Source organism: Scardinius erythrophthalmus, assembly GCF_964197995.2.
Source record: "Scardinius erythrophthalmus genome assembly, chromosome: 15".
Classification (NCBI taxonomy): Eukaryota; Metazoa; Chordata; class Actinopteri; order Cypriniformes; family Leuciscidae; genus Scardinius; species Scardinius erythrophthalmus.
Genome location: NC_138235.1, coordinates 33,089,701 through 33,114,597, shown reverse-complemented (window position 1 = coordinate 33,114,597; position 24,897 = coordinate 33,089,701). Strand labels below are relative to the sequence as shown.

General features: G+C 40.4%; 3 protein-coding genes across 3 annotated transcripts; 1 reads left to right on the top strand and 2 right to left on the bottom strand.

Moving 5' to 3' along the window:
* The first annotated feature begins 795 nt into the window (after positions 1 to 795).
* Positions 796 to 10,260, top strand: ddx19a (DEAD-box helicase 19a). The gene is made up of 12 exons (XM_081385835.1): positions 796 to 1,225; positions 1,699 to 1,753; positions 2,562 to 2,594; positions 2,843 to 2,978; positions 3,499 to 3,591; positions 4,020 to 4,122; positions 5,564 to 5,678; positions 5,765 to 5,942; positions 7,514 to 7,751; positions 7,835 to 7,997; positions 8,317 to 8,508; positions 9,187 to 10,260. The coding sequence occupies exons 1-12, from the start codon at positions 1,169 to 1,171 to the stop codon at positions 9,246 to 9,248; spliced, it is 1,425 nt and encodes a 474-aa protein (XP_081241961.1). The 5' UTR covers positions 796 to 1,168; the 3' UTR covers positions 9,249 to 10,260.
* Positions 10,261 to 11,923: 1,663 nt separating this feature from the next.
* On the bottom strand, positions 11,924 to 12,580 carry ubxn10 (UBX domain protein 10; the record flags this gene model as incomplete). Its single annotated transcript, XM_081386537.1, has 1 exon — positions 11,924 to 12,580. The coding sequence occupies one exon, from the start codon at positions 12,578 to 12,580 to the stop codon at positions 11,924 to 11,926; it is 657 nt and encodes a 218-aa protein (XP_081242663.1).
* A 2,211-nt stretch (positions 12,581 to 14,791) lies between these two features.
* Positions 14,792 to 16,435, bottom strand: cptp (ceramide-1-phosphate transfer protein). The gene is made up of 2 exons (XM_081387217.1): positions 16,109 to 16,435; positions 14,792 to 15,784 (listed from the first exon to the last, which is right to left on the bottom strand). Exons 1-2 carry the CDS (start codon positions 16,219 to 16,221, stop codon positions 15,262 to 15,264), a joined length of 636 nt encoding a protein of 211 aa, XP_081243343.1. The 5' UTR covers positions 16,222 to 16,435; the 3' UTR covers positions 14,792 to 15,261.
* Positions 16,436 to 24,897: the final 8,462 nt, after the last annotated feature.

Here is a 24,897-nt window from a genome sequence, read left to right as displayed (position 1 = left end):
CCCAATTCTGAGATATAAAGTCAGAATTGCGTGATATAAAGTCGCAATTGCGAGAAAAAAAGTCAGAATTCTGACTTTATAAGACGCAATTCTGACTTTATATCTCGCAATTCTGACTTTATATCTCAGAATTCTGACTTTATATCACGCAATTCTGACTTTATATCTCGCAATTCTGAGAAATAAAGTCAGAATTGCGAGATGTAAACTCGCAATTGTGAGATAAAAAGTCGCAATTATCTTTTTTTTTTTGTGTGTGGCGGAAACAAGCTTCCATAGATATGGAAGCTTGTTTCCGCCACAAAATAAAAAAAATATCTCGCAATTCTGACATCTTTTCTCAGAATTGTGAGATATAAAGTCCAATTCTAAGGGGGAAAAAAAGTAAAGTACAGAATAGTTTATATCTCACAATTCTGACTTTATAACACGCAATTGCGACTTTATATCATGCAATTCTGACTTTATATCTCCCAATTGCGTGATATAAAGTCAGAATTCTGAGATATAAAGTCAGAATGCTGAGATATAAAGTCAGAATTGCGTGATATAAAGTCGCAATTGCGAGAAAAAAAAGTCAGAATTCTGACTTTATAACACGCAATTCTGACTTTATATCTCAGAATTCTGACTTTATAACACGCAATTGCGACTTTAAAACACGCAATTCTGACTTTATATCTCGCAATTCTGAGAAATAAAGTCAGAATTGCGAGATGTAAACTCGCAATTGTGAGATAAAAAGTCGCAATTATCTTTTTTTTTATTATTATTTTGTGGCGGAAACAAGCTTCCATACATAGAGGACCGAACCTAACGCATAAAAAATACATAATAAAAAAAAGGTCATAGGCCTCTGAGTGAAGTCAGTGGAAAATGTCGTGATAATTGTCTGCACAAATTGCTTTTTAGAAAAATAGACTAACCAAGTTTAATATTTAAGACTGGTTTAGACTACAACACAGATACTTACACATGAAATTGTTTGCAGTGAATAGTAAACTGGAACTGGGTAACATGTGCTGACTTCCGGCCGGACAGCGTTCAGTGCGCGCGCCGACTGTCAGTTTGGTTTGCGCGTTCTCGTGAAGCTGAGTCAGTGAAGTGGACAGCACATTTGAAGACTTATCAAGACCGTTTAATAGTTCATATATCTGCGACAGAAGCCATGTCAACCGATTCGTGGGCTCTAGCTGTGGACCAACAAGAGTCTACACCCAAGTCTGTGAGTGAAAATGTGATTTTAATTATGTTGAAACGGATTAGCGCACTAGCGGGCGATGAGTCAGGGATGGGCTGTGTCCCAAATCCACGTGAGCTTCCTACCTAGACGGCATTTCTGAATGTCCAAACACGGTTTCGATCATGGGTTTGAGATATACATGTGTGATATTTTAAATATAGAACAGTTTTAGTGACTACACTTTGACTTTTAACCACTTAACTATGAAGTTTGTGTACATAACTGTCATCATCTGTGTGATTTGTGCCTGTGATGTTTGTGTAATTTAAATTAACGTGATGTGCCTTTTATGGCTAGCTAACACTTAAACAAGCTTCAAATATGTCTAACGTTACTTGATTTAAATAATTGGTCAATTTAATACGTTTCTATTGACAAATGCTTAATTTGTGAATGTTCTTTAGTGAATATTGACTTTTTATTTTTTATAAATGTAAATTCTGTCGTTTGAACAGATTAAGAACTCGCGGATTTTGGAAACGGGAGATGCAGCTTTACATGGGACTGATGGTAGGAAGAACGTTTAACATTATTATATTACATTAAAATAAGTTCACCCTGAAATTTATATTTATGTAGTTCCAAACCTGTATGACTTCTGCGAAACGCAAAAATAACCTTTGAAAAATGTTTTTTGTTTTTTTTTTGGTCACTGAATGGGAACTGGAGCATTAAAGCTTCAAAAAGTAGGCAAAAGCACTATGAAGTGTCAAAAAATAGATAGATAGATAGATAGATAGATAGATAGATAGATAGATAGATAGCATTTTATTGTCATTGCACAGTACAAGTTACTCAGCCACGAAATTCATTTTGGCATCTAACGTTACCAGAAGTGCAAAGAGACAAAATTGCAATTGAAAAATATACATCTAGAGTCATAAATAAATAGCTGAGTAGTAAATATATATATATATCCATATGACTTGTGCGCTATATTTCAAGTCTTCTCCAGCACAATACTGTATAGCAGCTTTTTATGAGGAACTGACCAAAATGATGCTATGTTCACTAATAACCTTGGCATTCCTTGGTGCTCTATTTTGATTGAATCAGATTTTTTTCCCATTGAATTAAAATGATCTGGTACTTGGTAGAAGAAACTACCAGTCTTTCTCTCAAAATGTCCTTTTTTATGTTCCTCTAAGCAACAAAGACATACAGGTTTGGAAAGTGAGTACATGATTTTTGTGTGTGAACTATTAAAGATGTATAGAGATGTGTTTGCTGTGTTGTTACAAAAGACAACTGTTAGCAAGAATTGCTTTAAAAGATTTCTTTGCATTTTCTTATGTGTCATTTATTTTCCCTCATGTAGATGATGTTGACAAACCCGAAGAAGAGGAAAAAGGTTCATTTTTAAACCGTTACAGTCAACATAAAATCTAAATTGAGCCAATTAATTTGCTTAATAAACATTTAGTGCTATTGTGAATAATTCTGACTTTAAAACTGTTGAGCTATTTAAGTAGTCTAAAAGGTGTGTGGCTGCATCTTACGGTATTTATTCAAATGACACTTAAGCTTTATTGATTGACAGTATAAAAATGTTAAAAAACGTCATTGTAAGCCTGCTTCTTTGCAAATATACTATTTCAGAGGACAAAGCCACACAGTCTCTCCTGAATAAATTAATCAGAAGCAATGTGGTCAACAACACAAACCAAGTGGAGGTTCTTCAGAGAGACCCAAACTCACCACTGTATTCAGTCAAGACCTTTGAGGAGCTGAGACTGTGAGTACTTCATATGGTGTTAAAGTAATGACATCTGAGTGAAAAGAACTGTGAAGGTCTTTATTTATTTATTTATTCAGAAAGTATATCAAAAGTGAAAGACTTTTTACCTTGTTACAAACAATCTATTTCAAATAAATGCTGTTCTTTTTAACTTTCTATTCATCAGAGAATCCTGAAAAACTATAACTTTTTCACAAAATATTCAACATTGATAATAAGAAATGTTTCTTGAGCAGCAAATCAGCATATTAGAATGATTTCTGAATGTAATGTTAAATTGTAATAATATTTTGTATGCTGTTTTTACTGTATTTTTGATCAAATAAATGCAGCTGTGATGAATACTAGAGCCAAACCCCAAACTTTTGAATTGGAGTTTGTATTGCTAGCATTCAGAACAATGACTGTTGAATATTTAAAATTATGAAATAAGACAATCCACTATATTTGGAAGCTTCGACACTTCATGGGTGGCTCGCATGTTTCAATTTTATTAGTTGAAATTTTTATTACTCAGGAAACCACAGTTGCTCAAAGGCGTCTATGAAATGGGATTCAACAGACCTTCTAAAATCCAAGAGAATGCCCTTCCCATGATGCTCGCCGAACCGTAAGTCCACATATATTTTATCCATTCAATTTTAGTTGAATACAGACATCAAATTGAGGGTTTCATGTGAAAAGTGAATTGCATTTTAGCCACTTTGTCTCCAAACACTCAGTATTAAACAAAATCACTTCTGGCAGGTGAGTGTGTGTATAATACTCACACAACTGGGGTTCATTTCTTTTTGTTTTACTAAAAGTGTGGTTTGTCGTTAGAGAGCAGAAAGAGCGTGTACAGAGAGACACATGTGGTTTATCTCACTGAGATTAGTGGGGCGTTCTGGATAAACGTACAGTATTTGACACAGATTGGATATTTGATGCACAATATTGGACCACTATAAAGTTTGTTATGTGAAATCTCTGAGAGTATAAGTGTGAAGTAAGTTTCATATAACACTCATATGAACGGACTGTTTCCTTCATTCGCAGACCTCAGAATCTGATCGCTCAGTCTCAGTCTGGCACTGGTAAAACAGCCGCCTTCGTGCTGGCCATGCTCAGTCATGTGGACCCAGGCTTAAAATGGCCTCAGGTGAGCTTGAAAACTGAGATTCTCTGTAATGTTCCCTTTCATTCTGACCTAAGGCAAGATACTACAGGCAAAACCATTGTTTCTTCAGGCTTTGATCAATTTTGAGATTTTAGGCCATTTTGTTTACATAACTTGCCTTATTTTCGACTACTAGAAAGAAAAACATCCAAAATGCACATTTAAGTGTTTATTTTATTACATTTAGTCTGCATCTGTAGATTTCAATTACGATAAATATTTTTAAAGGCCGTTTTCTCATACACCAAACTTTACAGTTTTATTCCTATGCATAAATTGCCTGATTTATACATAGGAATAAAAAAAAAAATGTGAATTTGTTTTCCTAGCGGTTGACAGTATTTTCTGATTTATGGAGTGATACAAATAGATATTCAAAATCCCATCTTTAAACTCAAATATGTCAACAAAATGAAACAAGTTTTTGAACCTGACTTGATCCAATGTTCAGATATCTGTTCTGGACTTTAATGCGAATTAGTGCACATTTTATTAGATAATGCTTCATCTCCCCCAGAACTCAATTAAATTCTGATCACCAGCCCCTGAGAAATTTAAATGCCCCCCAATTCATGTGTCCTGGCGCCAGGCCTGGCCTCTTGTCTTTCTAAACTCGGGGTGGAACGGTTCATAGTTAATCTGTGATCCATACAGACTTGGCCCTACGGTTCGGCACGCTTGTGATTTGAGGATTAATTACAAATTTTAACTATCCTAGAGTGAAAGTTTATCATTTGCCTGCGTTTTGTCTTGCCAATTCACAAATATAATAAAAATACAGTATCGGATTGAGCGCAACACCGAATTGATTCCTCTTTCATGTCTCCTTGCACTTGAACGGACACAGACACACAAAATGATGTCAAAATACCCGTCTTGGCAAGTCTGCTGTCTATGGGTGTCTGCGTCTCGAATCAGCTCCCTAGTTCAGTAGTCAGGTCACTGATCAGGGAGTCGGCCATTTTAAGAGCTGTCTCAATCGCAAAATCCAACCAGTGCACTGAAACGTTCACTTCACTTCACAATGTGCCCTATGCCATTAATGTTAACCAAACAACAAAACACAGCTTTAACAAAGATTAATCTATATGTAATTTATACAGTGAACACTATATAGTCATTTTACATTTAATTATTACATTTCTGTACCTGAATGCTACTGTTAGACCTTACTTTATTTGTAACTGTTGTATTGTATTTATCTAGCCTTGTAATTAGTGTATTCTTATTTGTTTACTGACTGTTCACTTGTCTATAATAATGAGTAATAAATGAAAAGCAAAGTTACAAAAAAGTTTTTTTTGTTTTTCAAAAAAGGAACAAAAGAAAACCAAATCTGCTAAATATCTTCTTGCATGAACTCATAAAAGTCATAAGTAAATGTTGATAATACTTTGGTGTCCAATCTGTGTCTTTCTTCCAGTGTCTGTGCATTTCTCCTACGTATGAGCTCGCTCTGCAGACGGGTAAAGTCATCACGCAAATGGGCAAGTTTTATCCTGAAGTTACACTGGCATATGCTGTTCGAGGACATAAAAGTAAGTGGCTTAAATTAAGCCTCTGAGTATTGCGGAAACATGAAAACCAGATCTAAATGCATGATGGCTTCTGTGCCTACTGTCAGTGGAGCGTGGCGTTAAGATCAAGGAGCAGATCGTCATCGGCACACCTGGGACAGTTCTGGACTGGTGCGTCAAGCTGAAGCTCATCGACCCGAAAAAGATCAAAGTGTTTGTTCTGGATGAGGCTGATGTCATGATCGCCACACAGGGACACCAAGACCAGAGCATCCGCATTCAGAGGTGAACTTTCCCTGGTGTTTGGAGAATTGGCTTTCAAACCAGGCAAATGCATACAGACAGACTTTTATTTTGTGTGTGTCTGGATCTAATAAATATGGAAGCTTGTTTCCGCCACAAAAAAAAAAAAAAATTAAATGATAATTGCGACTTTTTTTCTCGCAATTGCGAGTTTATATCTCGCAATTCTGACATATTTTCTCAGAATTGTGAGATATAAAGTCCAATTCTTTTTTTTTTACCTCAGAAAAGTTTCTCACAATTCTGACTTTATAACACGCAATTGCGACTTTATTTCACGCAATTCTGACTTTATATCTCACAATTCTGACTTTATAATACGCAATTGCGACTTTATTTCACGCAATTCTGACTTTATATCTCACAATTCTGACTTTATAATACGCAATTGCGACTTTATTTCACGCAATTCTGACTTTATATCTCACAATTCTGACTTTATAACACGGAATTGCGACTTTATTTCACGCAATTCTGACTTTATATCTCACAATTCTGACTTTATAATACGCAATTGCGACTTTATTTCACGCAATTCTGACTTTATATCTCGAAATTCTGAGAAATAAAGTCAGAATTGCGAGATGTAAACTCGCAATTGTGAGATAAAAAGTCGCAATTATCTCTTAAAATGTTTTATTCTGTGGCGGAAACAAGCTTCCATAAATAAATAATTTATTATTATTAAAAAACATAAAAAATGCATTTCATATAATGACTTGATAACACCTTTTTAAATATGTGCATGATTTTCAGATTTTATATTTGTTTGAAAAAGTGTATTTTCTTTGTTACAATGCTGAAATTCTTGAAAGAACTTTGCTTAAAGTTAAAAAATAATACTTTTTTTTTTTTTACTTTTATTATTATATTATTACTTAATTAGGCAGAGAGGCATTTTTCTTTAAAAAAAACTGTTAGTATTTGAGAATTGTTCATATCCAACATGAAAGGATGCAATTTTGTTGTCATGTAATGTAAAAATGACAAAACAGGAATTGATATTCTTACTGATATTATGACTGCAAGTTCACACGTGGTCTAATCTAATGACTCTAATGACTGTGTGTCAAGTATCAAAATGATGTATCTTAAAAAAATGACCCATCATTTGAACTTTTTTGACATTTAAAGTTGTTAGGTCAAACCCCAAGAAAACATCACGATAGTAAAAATTATATTTGTAAAATAAATGCTTTTTTTATAGTCTTAAATAATTTTAACTTTTTTAATTGATTCCATGGAAAACACTTGTTTTCGAGGTGCTAGGAAAATATGTTCCTCCTTACACAACTTAAATTAGTCATTAAATCTGAGCTTTTGTTGTTCTTTTTTTTTTTTTTTTGTATGAACACAAAGATAACATTTCTTGACATTCTTATTTCCCACTTATCCTTTTGCATATTTTCCACAAAAATAACAACACACTTATCCTTAAGCGTCTCTGGCTTTTTGGTTTAAGACTTTTAAAACTAACTTAAAATGCAAAGAAGTGGCGACATGGTTTAGCATTAGATTGAGTATAAACGTTTTTTATTTCCTGTCTCGTACAGAATGCTGGCCAAAGGCTGTCAGATGTTACTCTTCTCTGCCACCTTTGAGGACTCTGTGTGGAAGTTTGCCGAGCGGGTCGTGCCGGATCCCAACATCATCAAGCTAAAACGTGAAGAGGAGACGCTGGACACTATCAAGCAGTATTATGTGCTCTGCAATTGCAAGGAGGACAAGTTCAGCGCGCTCTGTAACATCTATGGAGCCATCACTATCGCACAAGCTATGATCTTCTGTCACGTGAGCCTGTTTGCCTCTGATTGATATTTCTGTGTTTTGTTGTTTCTTGCGCTCAATCATCTTATGTTATCGTCTTTTCTCAGACTCGAAAAATGGCCAGCTGGCTTTCCAGCCAGCTGTCTAAAGAGGGCCACCAGGTGGCGCTCCTCAGCGGGGAAATGGTGGTTGAGCAGAGAGCAGCAGTTATTGAACGTTTCAGAGACGGCAAGGAGAAAGTTCTCATCACTACTAATGTCTGTGCAAGAGGCAAGTAACACTACCCAATATACAAATAATCAGATTTTTACATCCTTGATAGAATATGCTATTCTAATTATTTGTAATATAACCACTCTATGGCCACATTCACACCTGGTATTTTAATCTGCCTCTTTTGACCACTTTCAACCAATTCTGTCTTCATTTCTTCGAGGGAAGGGTCTACGGGCGGGTAAATGTATAGGGTTTTTTTTTTTTCAGCTCTAATCTATATCAACAAAATAGTGTAAACTAAGTGTAACCAGGTGTAAACATGGCCATTGTGTAAATTCTGCCATCTTCAAATAATCAAGCGGTCCATCCACAGGTATTGATGTTGAACAAGTGTCAGTGGTGATCAACTTTGACCTTCCACTGGACAAAGATGGCAATCCAGACAACGAAACATACCTCCACCGGATCGGTAGGACTGGACGCTTTGGCAAGAGAGGACTCGCTGTCAACATGGTGGACAGTCAGCGCAGCATGGAGATTCTCAAGACATACGAGAGGCATTTTAGTAAGTCTGTCCATTAGTTTATCTCCTAAAAGAACAGTTCACCCAATAATTCTTTTATTTTTAATGAATTACAGAAAATTATAAATTGTAATTAATTTTATAATTATTCTTTTTTTATATATATAATTTATATCAGTGTTATTGTAGTATCATTGAAATACTATTATAGTGTTTATTAATATTTTGAATCCGTTTTTATTTTTTCCATTTTAATTTTAATTTCAGGGTTTTTTTGTCATTTTTAATAGTTTTTGATGATTTAGATGATTTATGATTTTGATGATTTATGATTTAGTTTTGGTTTGGTTTGATTGAGTTTTTATTCATTTTTATTTTAAACTGTTTTAGACTAAATGAAAATTAGAAATGTTGCCTTTTTTGTATATTTGATTTGATTTTAGTGAATGTTTATTTTATTTCATGCAAAAATCTGAATGTTATGGTTTCTGTTTTAGTTTTAGTGAACTATAATAACCCTGAGTTATATACATAAATTGTATTATTAATTATAATATAGTGTGTATATATATATATATATATATATATATATATATATATATATATATATATGCACATTTTTTATTGAATAATTAATTAATGTATATTAATTACAAAATAATGAATAATTGTAAAATGAATATTGGATTTTTTTATTTATTTGTTTGTTTTTCCCAACAGATAAGAAAATTATGAGGCTGGACACCGATGATATCGACGAAATTGAAAAAATCGCCAACTGAAGTGATGAAGAGCGAAATCCACATTATATTCATAAAAATCAGTTCTGCTGTTACCTTATGATGTTTACATCAACTATCAGTGCATAATCAAAAGAATGCGCTTCGACTCGAGCTTAATGCCAAATAGTTTTACAGTTTTTACTTACAGGACCTTTTGAGTCAGTTTGCATTTAACAGAGTGTGTTTTGATTTAGAAGTGAATCGCAATACTAATTCCTACATTTAATCTAGTCTGAAGACAGTTTAACGCAGGCATTTTTTCTGTTATCTACTTGACTAATGAAGCATATCTTGCAGTGTTGCACTACCTTATGGTCTTACGTGTGAATAGAATCATAACAGACTTCAGTATTTTTTCCATCACAGTATCTGAGAAGAGAAAAGTCAGTAAGGAAGAGAATCTCAGGTAAATATAATTAACCATTGGGATTTCATCCTACAAATTCGCACACAAATTATAAAGCGCACAAATGACACAGTCCCTTAAGACCAACTTGAAACACGAACATTCCTCAAGAGCACTTCAGAATAAATAGACATTTTGTAATGATAATTATTGTGTAAAAACACAATAGAGTATTATTGTGATAATGATGCCATTGTACTTGAACTGCAAAAACCTTTTGGAAGAAGAAAGAGTTTGTTTTGTTCTGTTCAGAAAGACCAAATATTAGTTTGAGTTTTAAGTTGCACTGAATTGTTTGAAGATTTGCTAGCATGTTCTGTTGCGTAGCAGGAAATGCAGCACTTTTACAGAGAACATAGAGCTACTGAAGAGTGATTGTTGTGTTGTAGCTTTACTGTTAGGAATGGCTGCTCTACTCTTGTTTGCGAAAAGCAAAATTATTTTAGTTTGTTCACATTTTTGCTGCTCAAAGTAATGCACTTTGTTTGACTGAAACCCTTTTGCGATTGCATTTAGCATTTCAGGTTTTTTTGTACTTCTGCTGCATTTGGGGTTTTATAGTTGTTTCCTCTATATTCTTATATTAATAAAACTACCAGATGGCTCATTTCTGTGTGGTGTTATCAATCATTTTCACTTCTTTGCAAGCATTAAAGGAACACTCCGACTTTTTGGGACTTTAGCTTATTCACAGTATCCCCCAGAGTTAGATAAGTCCATACATACCTTTTTCATTTCTGTGCGTTCTGTAAGTGTTATTTAACGCACCCACCGCTAGCCTAGCTTAGCACAAAGACTGGATGTAAATGGATAAGGTAGCATACTAATCCCAATAAGTGACAAAATAATGCAAACATTTTCCTATTTACATGTTGTGATCTGTATAGTCACAGCGTGTACAAATAACAAGGCTATATGAGACAGAGACCATTTTTAATCGTATAAATACTGGGAACTATATTCTCACTAGGCGTAGGAGCACAGCTACTTGGGCGGAGTGATTAGCGCAGCACACGAGACGCCCTGTGGTGAGGAGCAGAGAGTTCGCTCAGAGTTAGAGTAATAGAGTCGGCAATTACTAGATAGTAAATTTATAGTTTACAATCATGGGTGTTCGCTGTATCTTGTCTTACAGCTTCCAAAGTTTGTAACTCCTCGTCTGTGTATTCTAGCTCAAACTATATGGTTCTGGATCTTGGTTTGATACCCAGTAAAATTCCTCTGACAAGTCCTCAAAGTCAGCCATGATCACGAGTCACGTTTGCTACTAGCTAGTTAGTCACGTTTGTTTTGTTTACGGAACCATCAACAGGGCATCTCGTGTGCTGCGCTAATCACTCCGCCCAAGTAGCTGTGCTCCTACGCCTAGTGAGAATATAGTTCCCAGTATTTATACGATTAAAAATGGTCTCTGTCTCATATAGCCTTGTTATTTGTACACGCTGTGACTATACAGATCACAACATGTAAATAGGAAAATGTTTGCATTATGTTGTCACTTATTGGGATTAGTATGCTACCTTATCCATTTACATCCAGTCTTTGTGCTAAGCTAGGCTAGCGGTGGGTGCGTCAAATAACACTTACAGAACGCACAGAAATGAAAAAGGTATGTATGGACTTATCTAACTCTGGGGGAAACTGTGAATAAGCTAAAGTCCCAAAAAGTCGGAGTGTTCCTTTAAATGCAACACGTGTCATAATCTTAGCGTGAATTCATACTTTATTATTTTGTTGTTGCTTTTTTTTGGTCTTTCCAACTCCTTGCATTTATTGTGAGAAACACTTTTAACAAAGTTTGCAGATGTTTTAACATGCATCCGACGTGGTTTGTGTCAGAATTATTCAATGTCATTATTTTGCATAAAGAAAAAACGTTCAGTTTATATATAGGGGAAATGTTTTTAATCATCAAGAAAATAATGTCAGTTCAAAAAGTCTTATGGTCTCACAAATAAGTTTAATATTCTCTAAGCAACTTTTTACAGTATATATAATATATAACCGTTTATCTAGATAACTGTAATAACTCATTTTTCCCAGTTGACTTTGGCATAAAAAAATGTTTTGCCTTCAGTTCAATCTGATATTATTTGTAATGTTATCCTCTAACTCTTTTAACTTAAACTGATTGGATATATACACATTTTACAATCACATATTTAATCATGAGGTATGTAATTCATAATTTGAAATGTTTATCAGACAGCAAATCTGTATTTTTGTGTGTTATTCGAGTGTCCATAGAATGTTGCCCTGCATTAATGTTTCAAGTTAAATCCGTGTCTTCTTGGGAAATGCATAAAACTGATTTGTTTAGGACACCACATTGAGCCAAGCTCATTGTAAGGTTAGTGAAAGTCCTGCGTGGTACATCCATAGTCTCGATCACACAGTTGTCAAACCTCTCCCTGAACTCCTCCTCTGCGGCTGATAGCACCGCCCGGAGCTCGTCTGTTGGCCGGAAATTGCACTTGAATCTCTGACCGCATGGAGTTCTTATGGCAAGCAGCAGGCCTGAGTCCTCTGTCTCACTTCCTGTCCCCTCTGACATCACATCCTGCCGGGCCTCTGTGTGGACATGTGACGTGTGTTGACACATCGTGTGGCTGCTGTCACTTTGACTGTACTTCCGGTCAGTAGCTGTTTTTTTCTCTATGGATGGCAGAACCCTGTATTTGTTGAGTGAGACAGGCTCATCCGGGGGTCTGTCTGTACTTGTTCGACTGCCGCGTCTCAGAATGGCTCGGTATCGAAGGCTCTGGTTTGTCCTGTCATTGGCCTTGGCAGCAGGAGGTTGGGGTGAAAGAGACGAGGGCCGAGAAGGCGTATCTGGATCCACACTCGAAGTTTGAGCCATCATGGGTCTGCTGCGCCCCTTAGAAGACTTGGGTCTGGTCACATGCATCCTGTCTCCAGAGGACATTGAATTCTGATCAGATAGACAGACAGATAGAGATAGATAGATAGATAGATAGATAGATAGATAGATAGATAGATAGATAGATAGATAGATAGATAGATAGATAGATAGATAGATAGATAGATAGATAGATAGATAGATAGATAGACAGACAGACAGACACAGATAGATAGAAGACAGACAGATATATATATAGATAGATAGAAGATAGATAGATAGATAGATAGATAGATAGATAGATAGATAGATGACATACAGACACAGATAGATAGATAGATAGATAGATAGATAGATAGATAGATAGATAGATAGATAGATAGATAGATAGATAGATAGATAGATAGAAGAGAGACAGATATATATATAGATAGATAGAAGATAGATAGACAGAAGACAGATAGATAGAAGACAGACAGATATATATATAGATAGATAGAAGATAGATAGACAGAAGACAGATAGATAGATAGATAGATAGATAGATAGATAGATAGATAGATAGACAGACAGACAGACAGACAGACAGATAGAAGACAGACAGACAGACAGACAGACAGACAGATAGATAGATAGATAGATAGATAGATAGATAGATAGATAGATAGATAGAAGACAGACAGATATATATATAGATAGATAGAAGATAGATAGACAGAAGACAGATAGATAGATAGATAGATAGATAGATAGATAGATAGATAGATAGATAGATAGATAGACAGACAGACAGACAGACAGATAGAAGACAGACAGATATATAGATAGATAGATAGATAGATAGATAGATAGATAGATAGATAGATAGATAGATAGATAGATAGATAGATAGATAGATAGATAGATAGATAGATAGATAGATAGATAGATAGACACAGATAGATAGAAGACAGACAGATATATAGATATATAGATAGATAGATAGATAGATAGATAGATAGATAGATAGATAGATAGATAGATAGATAGATAGATAGATAGATAGATAGATAGATAGATAGATAGATAGATAGATAGATAGATAGATAGATAGATAGATAGATAGATAGACCAACTAAGTTAACGTTACTTTATGCATTCCAAATAACTTCAAATATAGGGTTCTGTTTATAGGTTAAGTTTGATCAAATATTCAATAAATAATTGTTATATTGTAAAATCTTAGATATGTCGTACCTTTATTGTGTTGTTTTGCTTCTTTCAGTCGTTGTTGAAGAGATCAAGCGAGGAGGCATTTTCTCCTCAGGCGCTAGTGTTGCGACGCGCTGGCGTCTCCATGGCAACGCGTCTGAAGCGGAAGTGCTATAATGAGCTTTTTTTGTCTTTTTTGTAAACAATTACGTATTACTGGGACAACGTTTTTGACAGTATTCACTGCAGAGAAATAAGAGATACTGCATAATATCCAACTAGCTCCCAAACGGTTACATTTGCAGATTTTTCCAACTTATATGTATTCTGTAAACATTTATTTTACCAGTGCAGTCAGCTACATCTCCTGTACAGTTCAGGTTGTTATCTCCTTCTAAAAATATGATTTACTTTTTTCTGAAATATATTTATTTATTTCTCTGGCAGTAACCATGCTGTTAAACTTTCTTTGTGTGTGTGTGTGTGTGTGTGTGTGTGTGTGTGTGTGTTTGAATATGCTTCTCATTTGAGTCCACTGGTGCTGCAGTAGAAAAGTCTGCTCTATTCATATCATTACTCATGAAATTATGTGGGACTTTTTGACCAGATATTTGTGCATCTTGGTGCAAATTTTACTATAGAGACATTTACATTTCCTAAACACCTTTACGGACCATAATTGCAGTTTAAAAGGTGTGAACAAACGTTCAACAATGATTATAACAATAATTACCTCTAAAGTTAACACATTGCAGCTGGATGTTGGCATTAAAGTGTCAGAATGATTAAGTATCTATCCTGGTAAACTAAAGTTTGCAAATCACAAATGTATTTTGGATAGATGCTTTGTGCTGAATATTAATTAGGCTATAACCTAAAAATGCATGCTGAATGTCAAATAATTAGAATTGTATGTCTTATTAAGTGGTGTGCTGTTTGTCAAACTGTAAAATTAAATCGTAAATGTAAAAAGTATTGCATTTCATTTTCTGGAAAGTTAAAAAAGAAAGTAGCTTAAGTTTAAAAAACAATGTTTGCATTCCTCTAAATGCAAGATATAATATAAGAATAACCATGACAAAAACACAGATTTTATTATATTTAATTATTGCATGCATTGATTATATCAACCAAATCTCCCCCTTTGTAGTTTCAGCAAAGACACACATTCAACATGAATTCAAGTGAAATAAAATTATCACCAATAAGATAATTAACATTCAAGGAAAAGGTAAATGACCTATATATTCAAATATACAGCACTTTAAATTTAAATATTTAACATAAACATCTTGTAGCTTTAAATAAACATTTCTATTGTTCCCTATGCTCAAATACATTCAAATACACCCAGCATTTAATGCCCACTCAGCCAACAAGGTTTTGTAAAATGAGTAGATCCCTGCTTAAAATGTGCATTAAATCTGCATATTGCATGTGCCTTCGGCAAACCAAATGAATTAACTTTTTGCAGCCAGACAGTAAAATAAGTCTATGTTTGTAGTGAATAAGTGAGTATGTGCCACAAGAACTATGTATTAATTAGTGGAAGGGATCTATGGTAACTCCAGGAGGTTGTTCTTGGCATATAAATCTTCCGTGATCTGGTATACTTCAGAGATGAGGGGCAAAGACTCTCCTAACAGAGCAACCACCTGCACCTGATCTCCCGCATTCATCACATTAAAGAAGGTGTCTCGCCCTGGAAGTGCACAGAAGGCCACGCCGACAGCTTTCCGGATGAGCCAGGGGTGGTGCTGAGCCAGAGACTCGTTATAGGCATCCGAACACATGACGGAGGTCTTGCTGTCCTCGGCACTGGTCCGCAGTCTCTCGAGGAAGAGCTCCAGCCAGCGCAGAGCACGATGGAGCCTCAGAAGAGTCCGGCAACCGGATTCTGGGTGGCTGCTTCTTTTGGTGAGGTCCACCAGCTCATTTTCCAGCTCATACTTCACCATGGACTGGATGGTGACATAGTGGGATCCATTTTCTCCTGAAAGGAAGTTCTCTAGGATCTGGATTTTGCAGATCACATCCTTGGAGATGAAGGAAAACACATTCCCTAAACTGTTCATGAAGCTGGTATAGAAAAAAGAGCAGGCAATCCATTATCAGGCAATCCATATTTATACATTTTTGTACTAATTCATTCTTTCATTACTTTTCCAGACATTTGTAATTAGATATTTCTATATCTGAGCATTAGACACTTTTAAATGGGCAATATGACTCGTCCATGAATTAAGATTGATTTATGTGAATTGTACAGGTCTTGAAATCAGAATACAAATTAAATATAAAATAGAAATTCCTTCATATTTCAAGAGTCATGGCAATTGGCAACCCTTTTCAAAGTAGCCCTATTAGACCATTATGTAAACTAATAATAAAACATGAACCCACCTGACCAGCTCTTTCCATCCTGCTATATAATATTCAATGTAAACCTCCTTATTCTCAGTTAGGCTTGATCTGAATGTTTCTAAAACCCTTTGAAGACTGAATGTATCTGCCATTTTTGTTATTTCTTATTCAACTACCACGAAATAAACGAACGATTTTTTTGGACAAATCCTTATAACAGGGAATAAAAGTCCTTATTTATTAATTAGCAAGTAAAAAGTATCTTATGTGTTCTTCTTTGGGATCATATCATTAAAAGGCTTTGCTTTCCATTTTATCCTCTCTTCTGCGATTTCCTGCATTCTTTAACGTAGGCAACATTAGGCCAATCAAATCACACTTTTCATGTCACATGATATACATGTCCATGTGATTGGACGTTGGTTCTTGGCCGTCTGCGGTTGTTTGAGGCATAGACATAATATACATAGACGCCCTATTGGCCGCTGGATCGTACGTCAACGGCGCCGCCATACTGCGGAGGGCAACTTTCCCATACCTCTCATAACGAGAATTGAGAAAAATGCCTATTTCTTGTGCTGCTTGGGGCTTTACAAATCGCCACACAATTGAAAACAGGTCTCAGGGAATTACCTTTCTCAAGCAAAACTGAAAATTTGTTTCTGGTTGCATTTCATTTACTATTTTTATTATCAGAGGAGAAAGGCCACGAAATTTAAAAATACTACTGTTATTGTGTCACGAAATGTAGTTTTAAGAGTTTTTCAGTCGACAATGTAGTTGTTTAAAGCTCAAATCTGTGGTTTATTTATAAAGATAGCGCCTTTTTAAAAATGTTATCTGACGGTTTCGGAGTTGTGAGATCCAGCGATCCCCGCGGGCGCTCAGCGCTCATGTACCCCGCCGAGAACAGCCTTGCCTCGGCTATAGTGCATGTCGTACACCGCTTCTGAGTTCTGACGTTCGTCGCTGTCAGTCTAGTGAGAATAATTCGTCTTGTGTTTATCTAACGGGCGATCTTTGGTTTCATTAATCTATAATTTGTTCCTTGGCAGATTGTTTTGGCTGAGGGCAAAGTGAAGTTTCATAACTTAATATATTTAGGCTATTATAACAGTGTAGCCTGCTGTATGTTTGACTGGATCGTTTACTTTATTTCTTGATTTGTATAGCTTCTTATACCTTTTAAAAACTGAAATTTAACAAAAAGAGACAGGGTTGCGTCATTTTATTTTATATAGCCTATGTAATAATATTTTAAAATGTATAAATTTACATTATTTATTATTGTTATTATAATAATATACCACTTACAATTATCAATCTATTATAGTTATGCTGTCAAATTATTTTACTATTCATAGTAACTATTTAACCTATTATTTTTTATTGTCTATATTCTGTAATTGATATTTCATATTCTACTGCTATTATTATAGTATACATAAACTATATGCTATTATCAATATATTATTATTATTATTATATTAGTACTTATGATATTATATAATTATACTTTTCATTACTATTTTATTTACTGTATACTGTTTGTTTATTTTATTGACTAAACTATTTACTATTAGCCTACCTCTCACTTTATCTTATATTTACTATTTGCATTGCACTGTAGTTGTACCATATCATATTACCATAAATGATCCATCAGTTATCTTTGTTATTGCTAAAATCGGGTCAATGACAGAATATGCTTTTCCCACAATAAGAAAACTTTATTTAATTTAATGTGAAAATTAAATTATATCTCAGTATGGGGGTGTTCACAATTCTTATCCAAGAATGAAAAGCTAAATACATGACAAGCCAGAGCTTTCGCCATTCCTTATTAAAAAAATATATATATATATATAAGTCTATCTATCGAGAGTTTAACTAACTACAGATGGAACTTTTTTTGTACACCACATACAAACCACCGAAATCGGTTGATAAATGTAATTTTTTTTTGGTTTTTATACAGAAAAACGTACTCGGTTACTAACGTAACCTCGGTTCTCTCTAGAAGAGGGAACGAGTACTGCGTTTTATCAAAACGCTACGGGAAAAGTCTCTTTTCACGAAACACTGAAGCAAAAATTATCCTTTAATTTTCATATATGTAAAACGCGTTGCGGCAGCAGCAGACAGCTATGGCGAGACGGCTTGTTCGCTCATTGGCTGCTCTGCGGCAACTGCTTAAGCCTATCGAGCGAGGCCTGAGATGACATCAGGCCAATGAGGGCGCTTCGCGCCCTCCTCGCCACTTCCCGCCGAAACGGGCGTGGCTTACCTCTATAAAAGGAGCTCGAGAAGGCTGACTCACTTGATTTTGATCGCCGAAGCGAACCAGAGTGAACCGTACGCACGGCAGAGAACGCAGTACTCGTTCCCTCTTCTAGAGAGAACCGAGGTTACGTTAGTAACCGAGTACGTTCTCTTACGAGAGTCCTCTCGTACTGCGTTTTATCAAAACGCTACGGGAACCCCTTGCAAAACGCCGTGCGTGCTGGGATAAAAACACTGATCACCGGAAGCTATTTCAGGCATACAGTGCATAATCACCAGATTGACTCACACAGAGTCAGGGAATAAGGGTGGGAGCCTTGATTCCCTAAATTGTAGCGTCGTAGAATAGACATATCCACAGACGCAAGTATAACATCACATAGACAGGGTAGGGAGCCTGAACTAATGTGGAAATGTGGGTCTTACACAGTTCTGCCCAAGATAGTCGGTAGCGCATAGCGCGTGAGTTTCAGCGGTCTGACTGGACGGCTGAACGGATTACACCGACAAAAGCTTAGCCTGCAAGGCGGGAACCTCTAGGTTATAAAACCTCATAGATGTAGACGGCGAGGCCCAGCCCGCCGCCGTACATATATCCTGTAGGGAAATCCCGCTGGACCAAGCCCACGAAGAAGCCACGCTTCTCGTGGAGTGCGCTCTGACTCCCAACGGGCATGGAATGCCTTTGGCAGTATAAGCCAGCGCTATGGCGTCAACTATCCATCTGGATAGACTTTGTTTCGAAACAGCCATTCCTTTGGAACGTCCACTGAACGAGACAAAGAGCTGCTCTGTCTGTCTGAAGACAGCAGAGCGGGACATATAAGCTCTTAAAGCCCTAACAGGGCAAAGAAAACTCGAGTCCCCTTCCTCACTTGATGCCGGCAGGGCAGCCAGGGAAATGACCTGAGCCCGAAAAGGCGTGTTGAGGGATTTCGGCACATAGCCGTGCTTAGGTTTGAGTATGACTTTAGAGTCATTAGGGCCAAACTCCAAGCACGCCGGGCTCACAGAGAGCGCGTGCAGGTCGCCTATGCGCTTCACTGAAGCGAGAGCCATCAAAAACACTGTTTTGAAAGACAAGTGTTTGAGGCTAATAGACTGGATAGGCTCGAAAGGGGCATCTTTCATGGCCGCTAGGACCGTAGAAAGGTCCCACAAAGGAACTGAAGGAGGTCTAGGTGGATTCAGTCTCCTAGCTCCCCTGAGGAAGCGGATGACTAAATCATTCCTTCCCAGCGACTGACCCAGCGTTGAACCAGAGAACGCTGAAATAGCCGCCACATACACTTTGAGCGTGGAAGGGGATCTGCCCTTATCCAACAGCTCTTGTAGGAAGGAGAGAACCTCCGTTACCTCACACTCGAGGGGTGAAATGCTCCGAGCTGTACACCAGCCGGAGAAAACCGACCACTTCGAAGCATAAAGCCGCCGTGTCGACGGCGCTCTAGCCTGAGTGATGGTATTCACGACTCCCTCTGTGAGACCAACGGGTATCCGTTGAGCACCCACACATGAAGGGACCATAGTTCCGGGTGTGGGTGCCAAATCGAGCCTCCGGCCTGCGAGAGGAGATCTCTCCTCAGCGGCAGTGGCCATGGATCGATATCTGTCAACTGCATAAGCACTGGGAACCATATCTGGTTCTCCCAGAACGGAGCTACAAGCAGGACTGGGCATTTCGTTTCCCTGACCCGTTCCAGCACCTGTGGCAGGAGGGAGACGGGGGGAAAAGCGTATAACGGACAGCGCGGCCACCTTCGGGACAGCGCGCTGTCGGTTTTTGAAAAGAATGCGGGGCAGTGCGCGTTTTCGCGGGACGCGAAGAGGTCCACCTCCGCTCTGCCGAATCTCTCCCACAACAGCCGGACTGTTTGTGGGTGTAGAGACCATTCGCCCGGGGGAACATTGTTCCTGGACAGTCTGTCTGGGCCCACATTCTGAAGCCCAGGTACATGCACTGCTCTCAGCGAGCGTAAGTTGTGCTGAGCCCATAATAGGAGGCGTTTCGCCAGCCTGTACAGGGATAAGGATTTCAGACCGCCCTGGCGATTTATGTAGGACACCACAGCCATGTTGTCCGAGCGGACTATGACGTGTTCGTCCTTGATGCGGGGACAAAAACGCGTCATCGCGTTGTGCACTGCCAGCATTTCTAGGCAGTTTATGTGTTGGAGCTTTTCTCGTTCCGACCACAGGCCGAAGAACGGTCTGCCCTCGAGCAGAGCTCCCCATCCCGAGGTGGATGCGTCTGTAGACACCATCCTCACTCTCGAGGAAGTCCCCAGGCTTACACCTGATTGGTACCAGTCGTCCGCCGTCCAAGGCGTCAGGGCTGAAACACAGCTGTGATCGACCTTGAGGCGTAATCGACCGGTCGCCCACGCTCTGCGCGGTACCCGCGCTTTCAACCAGAACTGCAGCGGGCGCATGCGGAGCAAGCCCAGCCGGAGAACTGACGATGCTGAGGCCATGAGACCCAGCATCCTTTGAAACTTCCTGAGCGGGGTGACAGCGCCGCGGCGAAAAGCCCTCGCCGCGCGCTGAATGGCCAGCGCGCGCTGTGGTGACAGCCGCGCTGTCATAGACTGTGAGTCCAGAACGACACCCAGAAACGAAATCGTTTGACTGGGGTTCAATGAACTTTTCGTCCAGTTGACTGTGATACCAAGATTCTCGAGGTGATCGAGTAAAATGGTTCTGTGCTCCACGAGCTGTGATCGTGATTGAGCTAGGATCAGCCAGTCGTCCAAATAGTTCAGCACTCGCATGCCTCTGAGTCTGAGAGGAGCGAGCGCTGCGTCCATGCATTTCGTAAATGTACGAGGTGCTAGGGACAAGCCGAATGGCAGGACTGTATACTGGTATGTCTGACCCTCGAAGGCGAATCTCAAGTATCGCCTGTGGTGTGACGCTATCTGTATTTGAAAATACGCGTCCTTCAGATCTATCGACATGAACCAGTCTTCTCGGCGAACGTGCGCGAGAATTTTGCTGGTTGTGAGCATTTTGAAACTGCGTTTCACTAATACTCTGTTCAGCCGTCTTAGATCCAGTATGGGTCTGATACCGCCGTCCTTTTTGGGGACTAGAAAGTATCTGCTGTATAGTCCCCCTTCGCTTAGAGCTGGGGAAACGCGCTCTATCGCCCCTTTGCTTATCAGTTTTGATATTTCGGCTCGAAGTAAGTGAGCTACTTCCAACGAAACCGTAGTCTCGACGCGCGCTGTGAAGCGGGGAGGGCGTCGGCAAAACTGTAGCGAGAAGCCTCTCTTTATAATGCCTAGCACCCAGTCCGAAACCCCTGGGAGCGCTGCCCATGCATCTGCATGGCTGGCTAGGGGCTGGATACGGAGCGCGCTCTGATCGCCGTGCGACAGAGGCGCTTCGGGGGATACAAACATAGGCGTTATGCCTGTGGCATTTGAGGCGGGGCGCGCGCTTAATACAGCGGGCGAGACGCTCATCCTCGACCTCGCTACAGTGCTTAGCTGAGTGAGGGAGGACTGAGAAAGTCTCATAGGACCCATGTGAGCGAGTAGATGTGGGCTGGGAGCGGGCACATTTACTGCTTTGGGCGCGGCGTCTGCCTGAGCAGAGCGCGCGCTCACAGTTCTCGTTTTTACAGAGAGCCTGTGATGTGTTAGACATAGTGTTCGTGGGCACTGGGAAGTGGGCACTCTCACTATGCTGGAAGCGCAATCGACCTGAGTCGATTTTATGTGCGCGGGCCCTAAGTGTAGGGCTGTGCTTATGTGTAGTGATGGGCACTGAGGAGTGGGCATCGAGACTACATTTATAGCACCATCGGCCGTGGCCGGGACACCAGAAAATACACTCTTTCTGAGATTTATCTGGGTAGCCGTGAAAACGGCTTTTGTGTGCAGGCAAGCGGGCAGCAGTGCGGGCTTGCTCTCTGCAGAAAACACTGGAACAGTCGCAAATCTTGGGACTGAAACAGTGGGGCGCTTGGGTGGGAGGCCGGCCGCAACGGGACTCACACACCTGCGCTTTCCTAGGCTTGCTAGGACTTCTTCGGCACTTCAGGCTTTACCACGACCTTCGATCGCGGCCCGCGCGAGGAGGGGCGCCGGGCGCTGGACCGAGAGCGGGGCCTCGAGCTGCGCTGCTGTGGCTGCTGCGATGAGGCGGCCGAAGGCGGGGGCTGAGGCTGAGAGCTCCGCGGGGTCCGTTTGTCACGACCCGCTGCAGAACCGGAGCGCTTCGGCAGGAAGTGCTTGAAGGCTTGAGACGCTTTTTGGGCCTCGGTAAATCTCTCCACGAACTCGGAGAGAGAAGAACCAAAAAGGCCGGTGGAAGACAGCGGGGCATCGAGAAACGCAGTGCGCTCGGAATCGGCCATCTCCGTGAGCGTCAGCCATAAGTGTCTCTCAGCGACAGTGGCGGAAGCCATACAGCGTCCCATGGCTTGTGCGGCGGCCTTAGTAGCTCGGAGCGTGAGATCTGAAGCGCTCCTTAAATCCGCGATGCAGATAGCGTCAGGTCCCATCTCGTCCAGTTTACGGAGGAGATCACCCTGGTAGATCTGCAGCGTAGCCATGGTGTGTAGCGATGACGCGGCCTGCCCAGCGGCGGAGAAGATTCGCGCGAGCAGCGTCGACGTCATGCGGCAGGCTTTAGAAGGCAACACCGGTTTAGCCCGCCGTCCAGCAGAGGGCGGGCAAAGGTGGGTCGCTATCGCCTGTTCCACCGGCGGAAGAGAGAGGTAGCCTCGGTCTCCGGCCTTATCCAGGGAGGAAAAAGCGGGTGAGACAGATGAGCGCGTCCGCGCAGAGAAGGGCGCGTTCCAAGCCTTCGCAACTTCTTCATGTAACTCAGGAAGAAAAGGAGCGGGCTTAGATTCCGGAGAAGTGCGCTCACCAGGGAGGAAGCTACCATCCAGCCGGGTTCGAGAGGGGGGCTCCGGTGCAGACCACTCGAGGCCGAGGCTCGCCGCGGCCAGCGCGAGTACTCGCATGAGCTCCTTCTCAATGTTGGCTCTCGTTGAGGGCTTGCGGGCAGGAGGCGCGAGGTCCTCAAAGCTCGCCCAATCCTCGCTGCCTGAAGCTACCAGAGAGCAGGAATCCTTTTCCCCCGACGCGGCCTCTGAACCGACTTCCTCTGATGAAGCGGCGGCAGACTGCGGGCGCTGAGCATCAGGAAGTGATTCGAGAGAGGCCGGTGAAGCTGGCGGGCGAACCGGCGAGCTTGGTCGGGCTGGAGCGGGTTCCGGGACCCGCTGCGAGCGGCGCTTTTTACGGCGCGGCATCGCGGCGGTGAATGCAGGCTTGGAAAAGGATGCCAGGCGAGTCCTCAGAGTCACCATCGGCAAAAGCTCGCAGTGAGGGCATCCGCCGTCAGCGAGCGCGAGCGCTGCATGGTCCTCACCCAGGCAGGAAACACAGATGACGTGCTTGTCTCCCTCGGTGAGTGGGGCTCGGCACGAGCCGCAAGAAGGCATCTTAAAAAGACGCAGCTCTTTTAGGGGTGAGTGATGCAGGAAACACACACACACACACACAAAGGCAATGAAAGGATATAGGCGCCGGAAAGCGCAGCAGGTACGGCTGTAGAAGGCGGCGTTGGCCAGCAGCTTCGAGGGCTCGTCCCGCTGATGTGCTTGCTTCAACGACGCTGCTTCCGTGATCCAGCGATGCGTGCGCTTCGCTGAAGAGATTAAAATCAAGTGAGTCAGCCTTCTCGAGCTCCTTTTATAGAGGTAAGCCACGCCCGTTTCGGCGGGAAGTGGCGAGGAGGGCGCGAAGCGCCCTCATTGGCCTGATGTCATCTCAGGCCTCGCTCGATAGGCTTAAGCAGTTGCCGCAGAGCAGCCAATGAGCGAACAAGCCGTCTCGCCATAGCTGTCTGCTGCTGCCGCAACGCGTTTTACATATATGAAAATTAAAGGATAATTTTTGCTTCAGTGTTTCGTGAAAAGAGACTTTTCCCGTAGCGTTTTGATAAAACGCAGTACGAGAGGACTCTCGTAAGAGAACCGCAGCTCAGCAGTTTACTTGCATTTGATTACAGCGCAGTCTTGCCCTCCACAAAATGGCGGACGCGTTGACGTATCGCAGCAACGTTCCAAAGCGGCCAATAGGGCGTCTATGTATATTATGTCTATGGTTTGAGGAATTTAACCAGTAGGGTTGAACATGACGTATTCACGCAACGACGTGACATTGGACGTCAATTCTATAGCTTTTTTATGAAGCACAATGAGTCTTCCAGGGATTCATAAATTTTGGGGCATCTCGCCCGGGGGGCGGGGTTACGTTCTGCGTCACTTCTCTCATGCGGGTTCTCGTCGACCAGGGTCAGCGCGCACACAGGCAGGCACAGAACTAGCTAGCGAACCTAGGTCATAAATCTAATAAGTTATGTTTTTTACAACACGTTTTTTGATGGAAAAGTGATGTTTAATTTCCATAGTCTTTGTTTAGTGAACGAAAGCGAAATCAGGAATTGCGGTCTTTCAGTTTGTTTATCGTTGCCTAGCTACCAAGGGTTGTACAAGATGTGCTGTAGCCTTAATTATTTACAAT